Source organism: Rhinopithecus bieti, unplaced genomic scaffold (genome assembly GCF_001698545.2).
Source record: "Rhinopithecus bieti isolate Rb0 unplaced genomic scaffold, ASM169854v2 scaffold_6935, whole genome shotgun sequence".
Lineage (NCBI taxonomy): Eukaryota > Metazoa > Chordata > Mammalia > Primates > Cercopithecidae > Rhinopithecus > Rhinopithecus bieti.
The window spans coordinates 837,945-862,666 of record NW_016805255.1 but is presented as its reverse complement, the minus strand read 5'-3'; the positions used below and the strand labels follow the sequence as shown (position 1 = coordinate 862,666).

General features: G+C 36.9%; 1 protein-coding gene across 2 annotated transcripts in view; it reads right to left on the bottom strand.

The window, feature by feature from the left end:
- The window catches only part of VWA3B (von Willebrand factor A domain containing 3B), a 224,117-nt gene extending 200,376 nt beyond the window's left edge, over positions 1-23,741 (bottom strand). For both annotated transcript variants that reach the window (XM_017871854.1, XM_017871853.1), the window contains exons 1-2: positions 23,508-23,741; positions 18,339-18,566 (exon numbers count right to left, since the gene is read on the bottom strand). In XM_017871854.1, coding sequence (XP_017727343.1) covers positions 18,339-18,534 — 196 coding nt within the window. In that variant the 5' untranslated portion in view covers positions 18,535-18,566; positions 23,508-23,741. The remainder of the gene's footprint in view (positions 1-18,338; positions 18,567-23,507) is intronic.
- Positions 23,742-24,722: the final 981 nt, after the last annotated feature.

The following is a 24,722-nucleotide window of genomic DNA, read 5'->3' as shown; positions in this document are numbered from 1 at the left end:
AAATGTCATGGATTATGTCTGTTTTCTCAGATGAAAAGGTGGAAATCAGAAAACAATGGCTTGACATGTTTAAAGGTCAGAAAAAAAAAACCTTCAACCAATAATTATAAAACCAGCAAAAGTGTTCTTCAAGAATGAAGGTTATGACTTCAAACTATTCTACAAGGACACAGTAACCAACACAGCAAGGTACTGGTAAGACACACACACACACACACACACACACACACACACACCCCAAACAGACATACAGACCAATGTAACAGAATATGGAACCAAAAATAAAGCCACACAACTACAGTCGTATGATCTTCAACAAAGTTGACAAAAAATAAGCAATGAGGAAAGGACTCCCTACTCAATAAATAGCTCTGAAATAGCTGGCTAGATATATGCAGAAGAATGAAATACCTTTCACTATATACAAAAATTAATTGAAGATGGATTAAAAATTTAAACCTAAGGTCCTAATTTAATCCTAGAAGAAAACCTAAGAAATATTATTCTGGACATAGACCTTGGCAAATAATTTATAACTAAGTCCTCAACAGCAATTGCAACAAAAACAAAAATTGGTAAGTAGGACCTAATTAAATTAAAGAGCTTCTGCTCAGCAAAACTATCAACAAAGTAAACAGACAATATATAGAGTAAGAGAAAATATTTGCAAATATTTATTGAAAATATATGCAAACTATGCATCCAACAAAGAGAGAATATCCAGAATCTATAAGGAAGTTAAACTATTCAGCAAGCAAAAAAACAAATAACCCCATTTAAAAATGGGCAAGAGACATGAATAGACACTTCTCAAAAGAAGACACGTAAGTGGATAAGAAACAAGAAACAAGAAAAAAATGCCCAACATTACTAATCATCAGAGAAATGCAAATCAAAACCACAATGAGATATCATTTCACACCAGTCACAATGGCTACTATTAAAAAGTCAAAAATTTACAGATGTTGGTGAGATTGTGGAGAAAAGGGAATGCTTATACACTGTTGGTGGGAATGTAAATTATTACAACCTCTATGGAAAACAGGATGGAGATTTCTTTAAGAATTACAATAGAACTACCCTTTGGTCCCACTATTGGTTATCTACCCAATGGAAAAGAAATAATTTTATCAAAAAGACACCTCCCTTATGTGTTTATTGTACCACTATTTTAAAAATGTGGTCTCTCTCTCTCTCTCTATATATATAGACCACATGGTGTGTATAGACTGTGGAATACTACTCATCCATTTCAAAAGATGAAATCATGTCTTTTACAGCAACATATATAGAACTGGAGGCCATTATTTTTAATGAAATAACTCAGAAACAAAGTGAAAAACCACATCTTCTCACTTTTAAGTGGCATGTAAACACGCAGACATGCAGAGAAAATAGACACTGGAGAATCCAAAAGTGGGGGAAGTAGGGGTTGTATTAGCCTGTTTTCACACTGTTGATAAAGACACACCCAAATCCAAGCAATTTACAAAAGAAAGGTTTAATGGACCTACAGTTCCACGTGGCTGGGGAGCCCTCGCAATCATGGCGGAAGGCAAGGAAGAGCAAGTCACGTCTTATATAGATGGAAGCATGCAAAGAGAGTTTGTGCAAAGGAAATCCTCTTCTTAAAACCATCAGATCTGTGAGACTTATTCACTATTGCGAAAACAGCACAAGAAAGACCTGCCTCCATGATTCAATTACCTCCCACTGGGTGCCTCCCACAAACATGGGAATTGTGGGAGTTACAATTCAAGATGAGATCTGGGTAGAGACACAGCTAGACTGCATCAAGGGTGAAGGATGAAATACTGCTTATTGGGTACAATGTGCACTATTCGGATGATGGATACACTAAAAGCCCATAACACAACTGCACCTGTATACCTAAATCCAAAAATACAAATAAAATTTTAGAAATGTCCCAGTTTCAATAAAAAATCATTCATCATTCAAAAAACCAGGAAGATTATAAAAAAGACAACTGACAATATCAACACCAAGATGAGAAATGTCATAGAATGACCTAACAAGGATTTTAAAGCAACAATCATAAAAATACTTAACGGCAATTACAAACATTCTTAAAATGAATAAAAACATAGGAAGTCTCAGTAAAGAAATAGAAGATATCAGGAAGAATAACATGGAAATATTAGAGCAAAAAATTGAGTAATCAAAAAACTCAATGGATGAACTCAACAGCAAAATGAAAAAGGAAGAATGAGTAAGCTTGGAGAACAATAAAAATTACCCAATCTAGACAAGAGAGAGAAAATAGCCCGAAAAATCTGAACAGAGCCTTACAGATATGTAGGATTATTTTTTTTAAAAGATCTAATGTTCATATTATTGGAGTGCCAGAAGGAGAAGAGAGAGAGGATGGGGGAAAAAAAAGATACAAAGATACAAGCATTGAAAATTCTCCAAATCTGGCAAAAACGAAAAACATAAAGCAACAGATTCAAGAATCTGACTGAAATTCAAAGAGAATAAATGAAAATAAATTCACACCAAGGCACATCACAGTCAAACATCTGAAAACAAAAGACAAACAAAAAAATATGTAAAGCACATTATCAATAGGGAAAAATCAATGATAATGATAGTGGTTTTCTCATCAGAAACCATAGAGACCAGAAAGAACTGACACAATATTTTTTAAGTGCTAAAAAAAAAAAAAAAAAAAGAACTATCAACCCTAAATCTTGTATCTGGTGAAATTCTTCTTCAGGAATAAAGTAGAAATAAAGACATTCTCAGACAAAGAAACTAAAGGAATTTGTGGCTAGCAGAGCTACTCTTAAAGAATAAAAGAACTTCTCTAAGCAGAAAGAAAATAACAAAAGAAGGAACCTTGGACGATCAGGAAAGAAGAACACAGTAAGCAAAACTATGGGCAGATAAAATGGACATTTCTTTCCCTTTTGAGTGTTACAAATGATGTTTGATGGTTGAATCAAAATTCTAGCACAGTCTAATGTAATTCTCAATGTAAGAAGATAATACATTTTATTATAAATGGGAAGGGCAAAGGGCTGTAAAGGGAAAAGAAGGTTTTTGCTCATCACTCAAACTGGTCAAATGTTGACATCAGTAGATTTTGATAATTTATGTATTCATAATGTAACACAGCATAATCACTAAAAAAGCCATAAGAAGATATACAATAGAAAACATTATAGATAAATAAGAATAGAATTCTAAAAAGTGTTTAAGTAACCCAAAAGCAGGCAGGAAAAAAACAGACAAGCTAAAACAGAGAAAAGAAAACTAAAATGATCAACAAGCTCTAACATATCAATAATCACATTAACTGTAAATGGTCTAATAGACCAAGTAAAAGATAGAGATTGGCAAAGAGGATTTTTTTAAAAAGGACTCAACAATATATTGTCTACAAGAAATTTGCTTCAAATATAATTATATATATAAGTTAAAAGTAAAAGGATGGAAAAAGATAGGCCATACAAATATTAATAAAAGGAAAATAGGATTGGCTATATTAGAAAAATAAACTTCATAGCAAAGAATATTACTGGGGACAAAGCAGGACATTATATAACGATAAAGGTGTCAATGTACCAGAAAGACATAGCAATCCTAAATGTGTATGTATCACCCAATAGAGCTGCAAAATATTTGTAGCAAAAAACAGAATAACTGAAAGAAGAAATAGACAAATCCACAATTATAGTTGGAAACTTCACTACTGCTTTCTCAACAATTGATAGAACAACAAGAAGAAAATCAGGAAGGATACTCAATACCATCAATGAACAGGATCTACCTGACATTTATAGAAAGCTCTATAAAACAACAGCAGAATACACATTCTTTTCAAGTATTCATGAAACATGTACAAAACAAAGCACATATTTGGCTATAAAACATCCTAAAAAATTCACAAGAACTGAAACCAAACAAGTATGTGCTCTGTCCAAGATGGAAACAAACTAGAAATCAAAAATAAATAAAAAGATAACAGGAAAATCTACAAATATTTAGAAACTAAACAATGTGCATCTAAAAATTCCTTAAGTCAAAGAGGAAGTCTTGATGAAAATAAAAGACTTTAAAGTAAGTGGAAATAATAATACAACATATAAAAATTTGTGAGACATTGCTAAAGCACTGACTGGAGGGAAATTTGTAGCACTAAATGCTTATGTAAGAAAACATAAAATCTCAAACCAATAATCAAGGCTTTCAACTGAAGAAACTAGAAAAAAGAAAAGAAAAACAAACCTAAATAAGCAAAAGGAAATAAATAATAAAGATCAAAGTAGAAATCAATGAAATTGAAAACAGAAAACAATAGAGAAAATCAAACAAAAAAGCTGGTAATTTTAAAGATCAATAAATTGACAAACTTCTAGCAAGATTGACAAAGATAAAAGAGAGAAGGTATAAATTATAAATATCAAAAATAAAATAGGAAATACCACAAAAGACACAGTAGACATCAAAAGAATAATAAGGGAATACTACAAACAACTCCTCACAAATTAGACAACTTGGATGAAATGAATTAAATCCTTAGAAAACAAACTACCACAACTCCACAATATAAAATAATTTGACTAGTCCAATATCTATTCAAGAAAATTAAATTCTTGACTTAAAACTTCTTCAAAAAGGAATCTCCAGGCCTGGATGAGTTCACTGGAGAATTTTACCAAACATTTGAAGAATAATTAATATTAATTCTACACTGTGTCCTGTTATTTCAACAAGAAACAAAAAATAATAATTCCACAAAACATCTTCCAGAGAATAGAAGAGGAAGGAATACGTCCCAACTCATTTTATGAAGCTAGTCTTATTGTCATTCCAAAACCAGAAAAAACCATTATTTAAAAAAGAGAAAACTACAGACCAACATTCTTCAAGAATACAGATGCAAAACTCCATAACACAATATTTGCAAATCAAATTCTGCAGTGTATAATATAAAAAGACTTATAAAACATGCTCTAGTTTATTCTGGGGATGCAAGGTTGCATTAAAAAAATTAATATAATCCATTAAAGTAACAGGCTAACAAAGAAATATCATAGGATGCTATCAATTGATGGAGAAAAAAATCGAAAAAATTCAACACCCATTAATAATAAAAATTCTCAGATTACTAGGAATATCAGGGATCTTCCACAATGTAATTTTTAAAAATCTATAGAAAACCTACAGTTAACTTCATACTTAGTGGTGAATGACTGAAAGTTTTCAGTGCAAGGATATCCACTCTTACCGTTGCTATTCAACATAATGTTGGAAGTTTTAGCCAGCATAACAGAGCAAGAAAAGAAAACACAAGACAAATAGATCAGAAAGAAAGAAAGAAAGAAGACTTTTCCTCTTTGCAGATGACATGATAGTCTACCTAGAAATCTTCTGGAATCTACAAAAAAACAAACAAACACATATACACACAAGAAAACCCTGTTAGAAGGAATGAGTGACTTTGGCAAGATCACAAGATAGAAGGTTAACATGCAAAAGTCAGTCATATTTCTATACACTAGGAATGAACATGTGGAAACCAAAATTTAAAATACAATTCCATTTACAACTCCTAAAAAAAATAAAATACTTATGTATAAATCTAACAAAACATGTGCAGGACTCGTATACTGAAAAATTTAAGACAGTTGATGAAAGAAATTAAATAATATGTAAATAAATGGAAAGATATTTCATATTTGTGAACTGAAAGACTCAGCATTTTTGTCAGCATAGTAAGGATGTCAATTCTCCTTTAATTAATATACAGGTTTAATGCAACTCCTATCTATATCATAGCAATATTTTTGTAGACATGAACACAGTTATTCTAAAATTTATTTGGAAAGGCAAATGAACTAGAGTAGCTAAAACAATTTTGAAAAAAAATAAAGTAGGAGGACTCACCCTGCCCAATTTCAAGAAATTCTACAGTTATAGTAATCAAGACTGCGTGATATTGACAGAGAAACACAGATGAATACAACAAAATAGAGAACCTGGAAGTATAGGTACAACCAACTTTTAACAAAAATCCAAAAGCAATTCAAAGGAGGAAGGATAGTCACTTAAGTAAAACACACTGAAGCAACTGAACACCCATAGTAAAAAAGAAAAAGAAAAAACAAACCATTTGCTTTTGTGTGTGTGTGTGTGTGTGTGTTTTTTAAGAGATAGAGTCTCTCACTCTATCACCTAGGCTGGAGTGAAGTGCTGTGATCATAGCTCACTGCAGCCTCAATCCCCTGGGCTTAAGCTATCCTCCCACCTCAGCCTCCCAAAGTGCTGGGATTACAAAAAAACATGAACCTTATAAAGAAACTAATTCAAAATAGATCACAGGCTAAATGTAAAATTATGAAACATTTAGAAAAAAACATAGGAGGGGGTAACATAGGAAGATCTTTGTGGTGATAAACAGTTCTCTCTCTTGATTGTAGTGGTGGTTACAGAAATCTACATAAGTGATAAAATTATATAGACTTGCAAACACATTGTATAAGTGTCAAATTCCTCATTTTGATATTATACTATTATTTTATAAGATACGACCATTGGGAAAACTGGGGGAAAGGTACATGGGATCTTTACACTTTACAATTACTTCAGAATATAAAGTATGGATGTACAAATGGAAAAACGAATGAATGAATGAATGAATGAGTAAATAAATAAATGTGAAGGTGAAATAAAGATAATTTCAGATAAATGAAAACTGAAAAAAGCTGTCACCAGCAGACCTCCACTATAAGAAATGCTTAAAAGAAATTATTCAGGAAATAACATCAGTTGAAACCTCAAATTCTACAAGAAAGAAGAATATTGTAAGCAGTAAACATGTGGATCTTAGCAGTGTATAGTTTTTCTTCTCAGTTTCTTTAAAAAAAAGATGACTTTTAAAAGCAAAATTATGACTCTGAATTGTGAGATTTATAATGTACGTGGAAATAAAATAGATTAAAACAGTAACACCAAGGACAGGAGTGAGGAGTAAGGGGAGGTATAACTGTTGAAAACTTCTTACATTTTACATGAAGTCATACGAAATCTACTTTTAGTAGACTGTAACAAGTTAAGGATGTAACAAGGAAAGCAAATTAAATGAAAAATAAAGATTGCATTAAATGAAACACTAAAAAATATTCATTTAGCACAAAAGAAGGCCAAAAGGAGAAACACAGATGAAAGAAAAAGACTGGACAAATAGAAAGCAAACAGTAACATGGTAGACCTACATTTAAATATATCAATCATTACATTAAATGTATAGAATCAAACACTAGTTGCTATAGTTTGGACATTTGACCTCTAAACCTAGTGTCGAAATTTTATCCCCAATGTTGGACGTGAAGCCTAATGGGAAGTGTTTGGATCATGGGGACAGATCCCTCATGAATGGCTTGGTAACATTCTCATGGGAATGAGTGAGTTCTCACTCTTAGTTCTCATGAGAACTGGTTGTTGAAAAGAGCCTGGTCCCTCTTCCGCTCTCTCTTTTGCCTTCTCTCTTGACATGTGATCTGCACACACCACTTCTCCTTTGCCTTCTCTCATGAGTGGAAGCTTCCTGAGGCCCTTACCAGATGCAGATGCTGGTACCATGCTTCTTGTATAGCCTGAAGAACCATCAACCAAATAAACCTCTTTTCTTCATAAATTACCCAGCCTCAGGCATGCTTTTATAGCCACACAAATGGAAAAAGACACTAACTGATTTAATTAATTGGTTGAATTAATTAATTAAAAGACATATGCAACTGCCTTAAAAACACAAACTCCAACTCTATGCTGTCTATGAGAAGTTCTCTTTAATATATAAACTAAAGATATTTATCATTAAAAATTATAAACACATACACCATGTAAAACTTAAGAATAAGAAAGCTACAGTGGCTATATTAATATCAAAGTGAACACCAAAACAATGACTAATTTTCTGAGATAAATATGACATATCAGAATTATTAAAATTTGTCAAGTCCTTAGAACAACATAACAATCCTAAATGTGTATGCATTTGGAACTTCAAAATACATAAACAAAACTTACAGAACTAAGGGAGAAATGAACAAATCCAGTAGACAAAAAAAGGACTAAATATATATAATTTTTCTCCCAAGACTTTCAACCATCTTGATCTAATTAACATTTATAAATACTACCTAACAACTGTGGAATGCACACTCTTTTCAAGTGCACATGCAATGATTGCCAAGATAGATTCTGCCCGTAAACAAATCTTAGTAAATTTCAAAAGATCAAAATCCTACAGACTATATTCTCTGACCTCAATGTAATTAAATTAGAAATCCAACAAAAACAAGTACTTTTAAAAGTCTTAAAACAACTGGAAATTAAACAACACATTTTTTAAAGTATATTCAAGAAAAAAAATCACAAGGGAAAACTTTACAATAATATTAATAGCAAAACACTACTGATTGAGATTTGTGGCATTCATCTAAAACAATGCTTAGAGGAATTCTTATAATTTTAAATGGTTATATTGGAAAAGAAGAAAGGTTTAAAATAATTACTTAAGTTTATATCTTTAAAAGCAGGAAAAGGAAGGCAAATCAAACTCAAAGTAAGCAGAAAGAAATAAATAATGATGATTAAATCAGATACCAATGAAATACAAGACAAAGAATTTTAAAACCAACAAACTAAAATTTGTTTCCTTGAAAAGAGTTATTATATACTGCTAACAAGACTTAGCAAGAAAAAAATGAGAGGAAACACAAATTATCAATATCAGGAATGAAAGAGGTAACATCACTACAGATCCTATAGGCATTAAAAAAGCATCCTAGGCCGGGCACGGTGGCTCAAGCCTGTAATCCCAGCACTTTGGGAGGCCGAGACAGGCGGATCACGAGGTCAAGAGATCGAGACCATCCTGGCTAACACGGTGAAACCCCGTCTCTACTAAAAAATACAAAAAACGAGCCGGGCGAGATGGTGGGCGCCTGTAGTCCCAGCTACTTGGGAGGCTGAGGCCGGAGAATGGCGTAAACCCGGGGGGCGGAGCTTGCAGTGAGCTGAGATCCGGCCACTGTACTCCAGCCCGGGCGACAGAGCTAGACTCCATCTCAAAAAAAAAAAAAAAAAAAAAGCATCCTATAGGCATTAAAAAAGAATGAAAGAGGTGACATCACTACAGATCCTACAGACATTAAAAAAGAATCCTATAGGCATTAAAAAAGAATGAAAGAGGTGACATCACTACAGATCCTAGATGCATTAAAAGGCTATTAAGGGCATATTATGATCAATGCTTTGCCAACATATTAGAAAATACTGTTGGTGTGCACATATTAGAAAATGTTGAGGAAATTCCTTGAAAAACACAATTTTCCAAATTGGCATTATGAAACAGAATATCTGATTAGTCCTCTGTTTATTAAAGAAATTGAATTTTTATTAATCTTTTCCCACAAACAAAACTAGGCCCAGATAAATTTCACTTGTCAGTTGTATCAAACATTTAAAGAAGAAATACCAATCATGTACAAATACCATCAGAGCATAGAGAAGGAGGAACACTTCCAAATCATTTTGAATCCAGCATAATCTTGATGCTGAAACCTGACAAGGACATTACAAGAAAAGAAAGTTATAGAGCAATATCTCTCATGAAATTAGATGAAAAAATTATTAACAAAATGTAAGAAATTGGTATTTTTGCTAACATTCATGACTGAATTAGGTTTATTTGAAATAAGGGATAAAACTGCTTCTAGTATATTTCCTTATATGGGAATCCCACAGGACCTGACTCTGGGAGACCCTACTCAAAAGATATTTAGATGGCACAGGGCTGCAGCCCATGTGAAAGGACGTACATGTAAAAAGCACAGGCTGAACCCTGAAGAACAAGGGCTTGACATTTGAATGGGCCTCCAAATCAATCTACAACAACCACATCCCCTAGGTCTTCCTTAGTACCAGAATGGAACAAAGCTGGCAAGGAATTGGTAAATAATCTGGTTTAAAAAATGGTATTAATGGTTGCTTAATAAATATTTGTTTAATTAATTGACTAATTCAGAATTACTGAGTAAAATCCTAGTAATGGAAATTTCCCTGATTGAAGGAGCATTCCTCAGGCGCAATGTTACTAACATGTTGGACAGGGCAGTTCCTGCTGAATGTGCTGTCTCATACATTGTAAGACACTCAGTACTCTGGGTTCCCAGGCCTTATATTTCAATAGAATCCCATCAATACATCATGCAAAAAAAAAAAAAAAAAATACAAAAAACGAGCTGGGCGAGATGGCGGGCGCCATCTCGGTATATATATTGTATATACCTTCACACATTTTCACGCTTTCTGTGGTGGGCAGCACTACTGCGAGCTAAGAACCAACATTCTTGCCAATGCATTTAGCCAAAGCAGACCATAACACAAAGGTCACAGTAGGAAAACAGTACATTTTCCCTGAAGCTTCACACAGCTATTGTTTTAATCAGTGGCCTCCAAAAAGGACTTGCACATCCCAGGAGATGAACAAGACATTGGCTGGGGTATCAGTAAATACAAATAACTTATATTTATTTTAATTTTGACTTTTCAAAAGAAAGAACAGAGATGAAGGCAGAGCAAGATGGCAAAAGAGGACTTTCCAGTGATTGCCCCTACAAAACATCAATTTAAGCAACTGTCTACCCAGAAAAATACCTTCACAAGAGCTAGGAAAACCAGGTGACAGATCACAGTACCTGGTTACAGCACAATATGAGGGTATAAAAGATAGTTTTACCTTACCTGCATCACCCCTACCTGTACCCCAAGAAGCACGATGCAGAAAAATACCATTACCTGGGCAAAAGACAGGGAAGAAAGAACAGGACTTTACCTTGGACCCTAATACAGGGCCTGACACAGTAAAATCCAGCAGCAGGCAGATGCACATGGCCCTTGACTGCAGGCTGGTACTTGTGGACTAAGCCTCTAGACCTACCCTGATGCCAAACAGGAGCCCATAGCTGCTGTGAGATGGATGCAAGCTCTAGCCCATATCACCACTGGCTGACGACAGTGGCCATGGGCTAAAAATAACCCACAGTGACAGGCACGCCTCAGCTGCCATGAGCTTCAGTCATGCCTCAGTGTGGCACTAGCCTCAGTGCCCATGGACTTGGGGTATGCCCCAACACTGTATCAGCCACAGCAGCTATAAGAATCCAGCTCAGTGCTGCGCCAGCCTTGGTGGCCATAAGATTCCAACCCAGCACTGTGCCAGTCATCATGGTGGTACTGGGCTTATGACACCCCCTAGTGCTGCAACATCTGTAGTGGTCAAATGCTTAGGGACCACACCAGATGACTTGCCCAGAATCTCTGGACAGGCTTACTAGTGAAGGATATTTCCAGACAAAGCCAGACAGCAAAGACTGGAATAAGCTCCTACTTCTTTAATGCAGACATTGATGTATAACCACAAGGATCAAGAACGATCCAGGAAACATGACATCACCAAATGGATATAGTAACGTGCTAGTGACTGACCCTACAAATATGGAGATGTATGAATGGCCTGACAACATTTTCAAAGTAGTTGTTTTAAGGAAGCTCAATGAACTTCAAGAAAATACAGAGAAACAATTCAACAAAATGCGGAAAATCATAAGTTACCAGAATAAAAAATATAACAGAGAGATTGGCATGATAATAACAAAACTGTAATCAGGGAGCTGAAAAATAACTGAACACAAAGAAAAATGCAATAGAAAGTATCAACAGCTGAATTGAACAAGCAGAAGAAAGAATCTGGAATTTGAAGAGAGGTTAATTTGAAAATACACAGAGCAGAAAAAATAAAAAAGAAAGAAAGGGAATGAAGAAAGGTATGGGACTTATGGGATAGCATCAAAAGAGCAAATGTTCAAGAGGGAGTAGAGAATGATAAAGGGGTAGAAAGATTAAAGAAATAATAGCAGCAAACTTTCCAAACCTGGAGAAAGACATAAATATCTGGTTACAGAAAGGTCAAAGGTCTCTAATCCTTCAACTCAATCCAAATAAGACTACCCCAAAAGATACTATAATCAAACTGTCAAATATCAAAGACAAAGAGAGAAAACTGAAAGCAGGAAGAGAAAAGAAGCTAATAACATGCAAGGAAGTTCCAATATGTCCAGTTTCTCAGCAGAAATTTCACAGACCAGAAGAGAATAGAATCAAATATTCAAAGAGCTCAAGGAGAAAAAAAAAATCAAGAATTCTGTACTCACCAAAGCTGTCCTTCCCAAATGAAGGACAGATAAAGACTTTCACAGATAAACAAAAGCTGAGGGAGTTCATCACTACCAGACCTGCCTTATAAGAAATGCTAAAGGGAATTCTTCAAGCTGAAAGAAAAGGACACTAATGAGTAACACAAAAACATCTAAAAGTATAAAACTCACTAAGTACACAAATTCAGAATGCTCTAATACTGCAATGGTGGTTTTTAAATTACTTATATCATTAATAGAAAGGTTAAAGGACAAAACAATTAATGATAACTAAAATAATTTGTTAAGGGATGTGCAATGGAAAAGATATAAATCATGATATCAAAATTCAAAACTGAGGGATAAAGTTTAGAAGGTTTTGTGATCAAAGTTAACTTGTTATCAGCTTAAAATAACTTCTTATAACTATAAAATGGTTTTGTAAGCCTTGTGGTAATCACAAAGCAAAACCTATAATAGATACACTAAAATAAAAGCAAGTAATTGAAACATACTACTAGAGAAAAATCACTTACTCACAAAGAAAGAATAAGAAACGAAAAAAGGATCCGCTAAACAACTAGAAAACAATTAAAATGGCAGCAGTAAGTTCTTTCTTATCAATAATTACCTTGAACTTATGTTCAAGGATTAAATTTTCAATCAAAATACATAGAGTGGCTGTATAAAAACAAGGTCCACCTATATGCTGCCTACAAGAGATTCACTTAACCTGTAAGGACACATAGACTGAAAATGACAGGATAGAAGCAGATATTCCTTACAAATAGAAACCAAAGGAGAACAGGGGTAGCTATGTTTATATCAGATAAAATGTATTTCAAGTCAAACACTGTAAAAAGAGACAAAGAAGGTTATTATATAATCATAAAGGGGTCAATTCATCAAGAGGGTATAAAAATCTCAAACATATGCATCCAATCTAATTAATAATTAAGAAAATATAAATAGATCTGAAGGAAGAGATAGACTGCAATATAATAATAGTACGATAATAGTAGGGGACTTCAGTACTCCCCTTTCATATGGACAGATCATCCAGAAAGAAAATCAACCAGAAAACATTAGATTTAAACTGAACTCTAGACCAAATATACATACACAGAACATTCTACCCAACAGATGCAGAATACACACTCTTCTCAACTGCACACATAATATTATCTAGGATAGCTCATATGTTAGGTCACAAAACAAGTCTTACCAAATTTGAGAAGACTGAACTCATACCAAGTATCTTTTCAGACCACAATGGTATAAAACTGGAAATCAGCACCAGGAGGAACTTTGGAAAATTAACAAATACACTGAAATTAAACAACATGCACCTGAACAACCAATGGGTCTGTGAATAAATTAAAAGGTAAATTAAAATATTTCATGGGCAAATGACATGAATAGACATTTCCAAAAGAAGATATACAAATGGCCAACAAACATACGAAAAAATGCTCAACATCACTAATCATTGGGGAAATGCAAATTAAAATCAGGATGATACACCACCTTACCCCACCCAGAATGGCCATTAATAGAAAGTCAAAAAACAATAGATGTTGGCATGAATGTGGTTAAAAAAAGAAAAAAAGAATGCTTATATATGGGAATGCAAATTAGTACAACCTCTATGGAAAACAGTATGGAGATTTCTTAAAGAACTAAATGTAGACATACCATTTTATCCAGCAATCCTACTACTGAATTACTGAGTATCTACCGAAAGGCAAATAAGTCATTATCTTAAAAGGATACCGGTATATGGACGTTTCTCACAGCATAATTCACAATTGCAAAGATATACAGCCAATCTAAGTGCCCATCAACCAATGAGTGGATAATGTGGTAGAAGAAAATGTGGTATATATACACCATGGAATATTACTCAGGCATATAAAAGAATGAAATAATGTATTTTGCAGCCACTTGGATGAAGCTGCAGGCCATTATTCTAAGTGAAGCAACTCAGGAATGGAAAACCAAATACCGTATGTTCTACTTATAGGTGAGATCTAAGCTGTGGGTATACAATGGTATACAAAGGCAGTGGTATAATGGAATTTGGAGACTCAGAAGTGGGGAGGATGGGGTGAGGAATAAAAAACTAAATATTGGGTCCAATGTGCACTGCTTGGGTTACAGGTGCACTGAAATCTCAGACTTCACCACTACACAATTCATCCATATAACCAAAAGCCACTTGAACTCCAAAATCTATTGAAGTAAAAAAATTATTAATTAAATTAAAATATTTCTTGAGACAAATGAAAATGGAAACACAACATAACAAAACCTATGGGTACAGCAAAAGCAGTCTAAGAGGAAAGTTTATAGCAATAAACACCTACCTCGAAAAATATGTATCTCAAATAAACAACCTAATGTTGCACCTCAAGGAAGCAGAAATACAAAACCAAACAACTTAAACAAGTAGAAGGAAGAAAATAATAGAGAGCAGAGCAGAAATAGAGAATACAAATACATAAAAAATTAATAAAACAAAGAGCTAGTCTCTTGAAAAGATAAACAAAATAGACAAACCTAGAGCTATACTAAGAAAAAAAGAGAGAACACTCAAATAAAATCAGAGGTAAAAAAGGAAAAATTACAACTGATGCCACAGAAATACAAAGGATTGTAAGAGCCTACTGTGAACAATTATACATGAACAAATTAGATAACGTAAAAGAAGTGAATAAATTCCTGGACATATACATTCTACCAAGATTGAATTATAAAGAAATCTAAAATCTGAACAAACCAATAATGAGTAAGGAGATGGAATCAGTAATAAAAAAACCTGGCTGGGTGTGGAGGCTCACGCCTGTAATCCCAGCACTTTGGGAGGCCGAGGCAGGTGGATAACCTGAGGTCAAGAGTTTGAGACCAGCCTGGCCAACATGGTGAAACCCCGTCTCTACTAAAAATACAAAAATTGGCCGGGCATGGTGGCACGTGCCTGTAATCCAGCTACTCCGGAGGCTGAAGCAAGAGAATCACTTGAACCCAGGAGGGAGAGGTTGCAGTGAGCCAAAACCATGCCACTGTACTCCAGCCTGGGCAACAGAATGAGACTCCATCTCAAAAAAAAAAAAACAAAAACAAAAAAAAACAAAAAAAAAAACTCTTCCAGCAAAGAAAAGCCCACAACTGAATGGCTTCACTGCTGAATTCTACCAAATATTTAAAGAAGAACTAATATCAATTCTTCTCAAACTCTTCCCAAAAAATTGAAGAGGAGAGAGTATTTCCAAATCCAGTGTCTGAGGCAGCATTACCCTGATGCCAAAACCATGCAAGGTCACAACAAAAGAGGAAAACTTATGGGCCAATACTCCTGATAAACACAGATGCAAAACTGCTCAGCAGAATATTAGCAAACCAAATTTAATAGCACATTAAAAAGATCATTCACCATTATCAAGTGGGATTCATCCCAGAAATGCAAGGATGGTTCAACATATGCAGTAAATGTGATACATCATATTAACAGAATGAAGGATAAAAAAACTATATAATCATTTCAATAGATGAAGAATGAGCATTTGATAAAACTCAATATCTCTTCATAATAAAAACTCTCAACAAATTATGTATAGAAGAAATGTGCCTCAACACAGTAAAGGCCGTATATGACAAACTCACAGCTAACATACTGAATGGTGGGAAAACTGAAAGGTTTTCCTCTAATATCTGGAAGAAGAAAAGGATGCCCACTTTCACCACTTTTATTCACCACAGTACTAGAATTTATAGACAAGGCAATCAGGCAACAGAAAGAAATTAAAAGCATCTAAATTGGAAAGAAAGAAGTTAAATTGTCCCTATTTGCAGATGACACAGTCTTATACAGAGAAAACCCTAAAGACTCCACTAAAAATTAGAATTAATTAACAAATTCAGTAAAGTTGCAGACTACAAAATTAACAACAAAAATCAGCAGTGATATACATACTAACAGCAAACTATCCAAAAAAGACAAAAAGGAAACCATTCCATCTACAATAGCTACCAAAAACAAATAAATAAAGTACTCAGGAATAAATTTAACTACGGAGGTGGACTATATCTATAAGGAAAACTATAAACATAGATTAAAGAAATTGAAAAAGACACAAATTTAAAGATATTCCATGTTCATGGATTGGAAAGATGAACACTGTTAAAAATGTTTACACTACCTAAAGTACTCTATGGATTTAGTGTAACCCCTATCAAAATACCAATGACATTCTTCACAGAAGTAGAAAAAACAATCCTTAAATTTATATAGAACCACAAAGAAAGCCAGAATACCCAAAGCAATCTTGAGCAAAAAGAACAAACCTGGAGGCCTCATACTACCTGGCTTAAAAATATACTACGAAACTATAGTAATCAAAACAGCATGATACTGACATAAAAAAAAGACACATAGATCAATGGAATAGAATAGAGAGCCAAAAAATAAATCCACATATGTACAGTTAATTGATTTTTGACAAGGGTGTCAAGAACACACAATGGGGAAAGGACAATGTCTTCAATAAAAGGTATTGAGAAATCTATATAGCCACAGGCAGAATAATAAAATTAGGCCCTTATCACCACCAAATACAAAAATCAACTCAAAATGAATTACAGCCTTAATTGTAGGACCTGAAAATATGAAACTACTGGAAGAAAAAGGGAAAAGATCCATGACACACTGATCTGAGCAATGATTTTTTGGATATGACCTCAAAAGCACAGGCAACAAAAGCAAAAACAAACAAATGAGATTACATCCAACTAAAAAGTTTCTCTAAAGCAAAGGAAAAAAAATCAACAGAGTAAAGAGACAACCTACAGAATGGGGGAAAATATTTGCAAACTACACATCTGAAAAGGGGTTAATATCCAAAATATTAAAGGAACTTAAATATTAAAACAAAACCTGGTTTTTAAATGGGCAAAAGTCCTGAATAGACATTTCTCAAAAGAAAACATACAAATAGACAACAGGTATATGAAAAAATGCTCAATATTACTAATTATCAGGGAAATGCAAATCAAAACCACAATGAGCTATCATTTCACTCCTGTCAGAATGGCTAATATCAAAAAATAAGTGTTGGCAAGGATATGGAGAAAAGGATACCCATATGCCCCGTTGATGGGAATGTAAATTAGTATAGCTATTATGGAAAGCAGTATGGAGTTTCCTCAAATCACTAAAAATAGAACTACTATATGATCCAGCAATCCTACTACTGGATATATATCCAAACGAAATAAAATCAGTAAGTCAAAGAGATATCTGCACTCTCTTGTTCAGTGCAGCACTATTCACAACAGCCAAGATACGAGATCAACCTAAGTATCCATCAATAGATGACTGGATAAAGAAAACATAGTGTATATACACAATTAAATACTATTCAGCCATAAAAAGGAAAGAAATCCTGTCATTTGCTACATGAATGAACCTTGAGGGCATTATGTTAAACAAAATAACCAAAGCACAGAAAGACAAATACCACATAACCTCACTCATGTGGAATTTTAAAAAATTTATCTCATAGAAGTAGCGAGTAGAATGATGCTTATCAGAGGCTGGGGTGGTTGTGGCGGTGGGAATCAGGAAGACGTTAGTCAAAGGATATATACCATTACAATTAGGACATCTAGTCAAGAGATCTATTGTACAGTATGATCATAGTTAATGATGATGGATTGCATTCTTGAAAAACACAGAAAGAGTGGGTAAGTGTTCTCACCATAAAAAAGACTATATGAGGCAATGCATTTGTTAATTAGCTAGATACAGCCATTCACGATGTATATATTCTTCAAAACATCGTGTTGTACATGATAAATACATACAGTTTTATCTGTCAATTTAAAAAGTAAAAAAAAAAAGGATGAAATTAAGCATTCTTTAAAACATGGATTGGCAATCGTACGTCTACTTAATACACATGTATTAGAGGCACACATGCAAGCATTTTCTACTAATACGGATACAAGGTCAAAACAAGTTCAGAGACCTGTGGTTTTTGAGGGGCCTTCAGAGCTAATGCAGCCACCTCAAAGGCTAAATGCCAGCATGCTGATTGTTTGTGAGTACTGTACCTTCACAGTGTGGGAATCCGATCTGTGACAAAATCTGTTTCAAGGTCAATTTGTTGCTCTTAAGCCCATGCAGTTGAAGCCATCTCTCAGATGAAATGAGACTCTGCTCAGCCAAGTCTGTTTTGGTGTTACTCCATCCCTTTTGCCTCTGCAGGTGCTGCTTAGAGATGGTAGAGGATGAGCCTGATTTCTCCATCTCTGAATCAAGATCTAAATCACAGCAAACTCCTGTAAGGGCAATTATAAACTCAGACTTCCTGAAAACGTGGAAATAATCTAACGCCAACAGGGGATTGGCTTAACGTAGATTATAGTACACTCATGAAGTGGAATGCTATTTATCAATTAAAATTATACATGTACATTTGGTGGAAAAGAGGATAGTCACACGAATTGCTAAGAGGTATCCATGAAGTTCAATATTCAAATGTATATATATATATATACACAAAAACACCTAAAAAGATATACCGTAACAGGTTTAGAGTAGTTTTCTTTGTGTGGTGGTAGTATGTATGGTTTTGCCTTTTCTATATTGTTGAAATTTTGCATTATTTGAATATTTCTAAAAGGGGTTTTACTTTTTTTTTTTTTTGAGAAGGAGTCTCGCTCTGTTGCCCAGGCTAGAGTGCAGTAGCACAATCTAGGCTCACTGCAACCTCCCCCTCCCAGGTTCAAGCGATTGCCCTGCCTCAGCCTCCTGAGTAGCTGGGATTACAGGCGCACGCCAGCATGCCCAGCTAATTTTTGTATTTTTAGTAGAAATGGGGTTTCACCATGTTGGTCAGGCTGGTCTGGAATTCCTGACCTTGTGATCCGCCTGCCTCGGCCTCCCAAAGTGTTGGGATTACAGGCGTGAGCCACTGAGCCCAGCCGGAATTTACCTTTTTTTTTTTTTTTTTTTTTTTTGAGACAGACTCTCTCTCTGTCGCCCAGGCTGGAGTGCAGTGGCCGGATCTCCGCTCACTGCAAGCTCCGCCTCCCAGGTTCACGCCATTCTCCTGCCTCAGCCTCCCGAGTAGCTGGGACTACAGGCGCCCACCACCTCGCCCGGCTAGTTTTTTGTATTTTTTAGTAGAGACGGGGTTTCACCGTGTTAGCCAGGATGGTCTTGATCTTCTGACCTCGTAATCCGCCCGTCTCAGCCTCCCAAAGTGCCGGGATTACAAGCTTGAGCCACCGTGCCCGGTCCAGAATTTACTTTTATAATCAGAAAGCTGCAAAGCTCTTCCATTTTGGGAAAAAAAAATACTAGCCCCAGAACTTTCACTACACATCTGCACTCCAATTATAATCACACCTGACATTTTGCTCCCAATGAGGATGAGAAGGATAAAACCCTGACAGGTTTTTACCTGTCGAACAGGTGTAGTGGCTAATTGGGAGCCGGTGGCGGTTGGGAACCAGACCACAGCTCAGCCCAGCTGGAATACATATATCCACTTTCTGAATGTTTTATTGTCTGGGGCTTTGCTCTACAATTGGACTTAAGCATTCTGGCCCATGTAGCCATCTGTTCTGGGATCAACTGAACCCAAGGCCATACGCAACATATTAAACTTACCTAGATCTGCCTAAATATAGCTAGTGTAGGCAAGAGGAAAGGATGGGGCCAAACTATAATGCAGTCTTAACCCGCTCACCACAACTGGGGAAGGCCTGGTGACCTGGAGGAAGCGTAGAAAGTTCTGCTTACTTCCGTATCCAGAATTTGCAATGCTTGTAAACTGATACCCTGAATTGTAAGACTTTTTAATGATGAAAATATGTTATTTCCCTATATCTAAAACTTTGTATTTCCGAAAAGTTTCACTGTCATGACATGGAAATTCAGTCAAACACAAAAATCAATAGGACCAAGTCAGGGAGGCTTTATAAAAAGAAGTGAGAAGTGTTATTAGCAAGCACTTATTTAACATCATGTTATGTGCAATTTACATTTAATCCTTATAATAACCTTATGAGGTAGGTACCACTCTTATTTTCATTTTACAGTTGAGGAAACCAAGACAGAGAGGGATTAATTAACTTGTCCACAATCTTACAACTGGTAAGGGGTGGAGTTAAGACTCTAAACCAGGCCAGTCAGCTCCAGGATCTGTGTGCTGTGATCTTTAGTGTAATAGAAGCAACGCAACAACTTCCATTTGTTGGTCCTTTTATATGCGCTAGCTCACAGCTTCTTCATCACCGTATCAGTTAGTCATTATTACCACGCCACTTATATTTGAGGAATCGGAAGCTTCGAGGATTTAAAGAACTTGCTCGCAGGTTCTGCCACAGCCAGTAAATGAGAAAAGCAGGAGTCAAAGCCATTTCTTAACCACTCTGCTCTCTTTACAATTAACCTCCTCCAGCCAGGTTCTATGGGACAAGGCAATCTGCATTCCAGTGGGACTGTATTCTACTAGGGCCCCAGGTCCTTGTCGGAATGCTAATCCTTATTCTCAGAGCTCAGACTCAATAAGCTTCTTGGCTTAATCACTCTCAAGCTTTTAAAGATAATGAGGCTGGGTGCAGTGGCTCATACCGGTAATCCCAGCACGTTGAGAAGATCACTTGAGCCCAGGAGTTCGAGACTACCCTGATTAACATAGTGGAGAACTCATCTCTATTAATGTTTTGTTTAATTAGTAAGGGATGGTGGTGCATGCCGGTAGTCCAGCTACTCAAGACGCTGAAGCAAGAGGATTGCTTGAGCCCAGGAGTTCGAGGTTGCAGTGAGCTCTAATTGCACCACTGCACTCCAGCCTGGGTAACAGAGCAAGAACTTGTCTTAAAAAAAAAAAGATAATAATTTCCATTTCAAGGTTTATGTGAATTTGTATTGTTCACAAGCTGAGTTGCAAAGGTATGCAAATTATTATTATTGGTGAAGATCTGGCCTTCTTTCTACAAAGGCTGGATTTGATGAGAATGTTACAATGTTACTTGGAAAGTATCACGTAGGAGTGGAAAAGTTTAGAATCAAAACTCAGTATAAGCGCATTCTGCCACTTCAAGGTGATTCCACCTCTCTAGGATAGTAATACCACCTGCTCACCCTAACTCCCAGGGCTACTCAAGGAACAACTGTGCTGAGGTATAAGTTATGCGTGGATAAGCACTTTATATATTTGAAACAGCTATGTGCAAATAAAAGTCATGGTTCTTTAGTCATTGTATTTTGTTTCATGAGAACCACTTTCATCCCAAGCACTTTTTATCCCCACGTCTCCAATCCTATTGAGCTAGAAAGTTTAGAATCATAGAACATGAAAACAAGGGCAGACTAATACGCTTCAACTGTCTTTTGAGGATCTGTCCACAAAGACTGGAGCTGAAAGTCTTTTAAATTTGGTCAGTTGTTCCCAGAAACAAGAAAGGGAAGCTCAGAAGAATTTTTTTTTTTTTTTTTTTTTTTTTTTTTACTATTTCGTCATTTCCAGTTAATGTTTCTCTTCCCTGAAACACACTCATCTCCTACAATATTCTTGCTGAAGGGAGTACTAAGCTTAAAAGGGAGCACGTTTACATAAACTGCCCTAATAAGATTTTGTAAAAGGGATTTTGGAACCTTAGAGTTCAGAATAATCACAGCTATTGTTTTTAAGCTAAAGGGACATGTTTTTGATCCCAAAAAAAGGCAATCAAAAATTCTCCAGCATAGCTAAGGTGCACGCCCCAGTTCCTTTTGCACTCATACGACTTTTTTAAAAATAAATTTTTTTTTTTTTTTTTTTTTTGGAGACGGAGTCTCGCTCTGTCGCCCAGGCTGGAGCGCAGTGGCCGGATCTCAGCTCACTGCAAGCTCCGCCTCCCGGGTTCACGCCATTCTCCTGCCTCAGCCTCCCGAGTAGCTGGGACTACAGGCGCCCGCCACCTCGCCCAGCTACTTTTTTGTATTTTAGTAGAGACGGGGTTTCACCGTGTTGGCCAGGATGGTCTCGATCTCCTGATCTCGTGATCCGCCCGTCTCGGCCTCCCAAAGTGCTGGGATTACAGGCTTGAGCCACCGCGCCCGGCCCAAAAAATTAATTTTTTAAAAAAGTGTAATTGGCCCTACTGGATCTGAGAACCTGTACGTTTCAGTCTGATTCAGATCTTACCTCCAGGGTTTTGTAGCCTGAGAATATCTGTATTATCTGAAATACAAATGGAATATTTGTATTCTCTGGGGGGGGAAAAAAAACAAGGAAGGAAAGGGGGTGTTATCAACACCCCAAATTTCCTATACCCCTGTTAGTTTCTGAAAAAGAAGGCTGGGCTAGTTGGATATATATCTTGTGATTTAGGTGAATTTGTGAACGATGAGTGTTCCAGGAAGAAAGGAAACTGGGACGAAGCTTCATGATGGATCCTGATGCAACTGTTCCCCAGAAACCCTGAAACCTCCCCCCATTTTTTCTGCCTGTAAGGGACAAGGCTTGGCTGTGATCATTGGTTCAAATAATGTGGACAGAGACAAGGATATTGAAACGGACTGTCCCACGGTTGAGAAAACAGTCAAGAAGACAAAATCTGAGAATAACTGGAGTGCTTTAGGGGGAAGGTCATTGCTGAGAAGAAACAGAGAGCTTCCAAGAAAATGAAAGGAAAAGCTCTACCAAATGGAAACTAAATCTACTTATTAAGTTTTATCCCTTGTAAGGAGGGTGAAAAAAGTGATATGATTGTGAAACCCTGTAAGTGTGGAATGGGCGGGAGCCACAGGCCTTTCCAGGACAGAAAGGTGTGGGGAGCTTTATTGCAAGCAGATTGCTTTGGCTTTTAGACTCTACATATTTATCATTATGTACAGCAAATGTGTTTCTTCTGGTTCCTGTGTGCTCTTCAAAGCCCAGGTGGATTTCATCACCTTGAATTGCTGGCCTATGGCATAGACAGAAACCAGGAAAGCCGCTTCTCCAGCAGAGCGGCTGGGCGTGGGCTCGGGTGAGGTGTGACCGAAAGAGCCCTAGAGTAGGAGGGGCCGGTACCTTGACCCTCGGCTTGCCCCGGGTAGCGGACAATTAAGTGGGCCAGGGCAAGTCACCGAGCTTTCCTGGTACTGTTTCCGCATCTGTAAAGTGGGCGTGTGGTCCACCTCGGAAACGGCATTTTCATTTTTCCAAGACCTCCCTAGGCGGCTCGCTGGAAGGCTCGGCACCTCGGTGGCCCTGGTGCGGCAGGGATCGCTCCCACACTTACTAGGCAATACGTCGGGTGGAAAACGAGGCGGCTCCCGCTCAGCAGTCACCCTCCCATCCTCCCGGGCCCGCCTGACCCGAGAGGGCGGACGAGGTAAGCATCCGGTTGCTGAGGCAGCAATTCCTGCCTGCTAAGGCTGCGCGCCGGGGCGAAGGATTCCGGCTGTTCTAGGTCTTTGTGACCCGCGCCTCGGGTTCCGAGCGCGGTCTGTTGACGACGGCGTCTCCTGGACACGGCCAATCACAGCGCGGCTCCCGGAGCCGGCCCCGCCCACAGAGCGCGCCCTCACTGGGGCGTGGCTGGGGACGTGGGCCAAGGGGGCGGGGCGCCGAGGCCGTCCCGGAGCCAGGTGCGGAAACCGGGTGCGGAATCTCCCGGGCCGGGCAGACCTCCACCCCAGACTCCCAAGCAGAGGCCACGCTAGAGGGACAGGGCGGATAGCGTTGCCCCCTGCGCCTACTGTCAGTGGGAAAATTAACAACAGCGGAGAATATGAATGAATGAATGAATGAACAAACAATTACACTGATGAGCTGGGGTAGAAAGCTAGGGTGCGAGCAGGTGGGGGAGGAAGGCGCCAGAGGCCAAGGAGAGGTGAGAAGACTGCGGGAAACGCTACAGACGAACTTCTGTTCATACTTTTCAGTGTACAGAGAACTGACCCCTGCGTAGTTTTAATTTTCACCTCAGCACGGTGAGGCGATGCTCTCTTCCTTGCACAGTTCAGAGAAAGAAACTTTAAAAGAGGTGGGGCAGTTCCTTGTAGACAGACAGGAGGGACAGGGCGCTGCAATTTTGAGATTGTGGAGGCAGGGGCTCAGTTGCCAAGAACATTCTTACCTGTTTGACATGAATATTCCTATAGGCATTATTTTCTCCATTCAGCTTTGTTTTTAACCTTTGTTTCAGTGTTACCTTATCAACTAAACAAAAGGCTCTAAATATATTCCTATTTTTCCGGTCACTAGGAAATAAAATTGTGCTTATGAAAAGTATCTTTAAAATCGTAATAAAAGACCCCACAGTAAGTACTGTTTTTAGGGTATTGGGATAGTAAACGATTTTAGGTTTTAAAATTGAAGAACTGACCAGATCATTTGCAGGTTTTTTAGTCAAAGATCTAGTAAAACATAGTTAATGTTAGAACTGAGTAATTCCATCCCCAAAAGAAAAGTCTGCTTCATCCACAGGGATTTATTTCTCCTGCATTCTTTA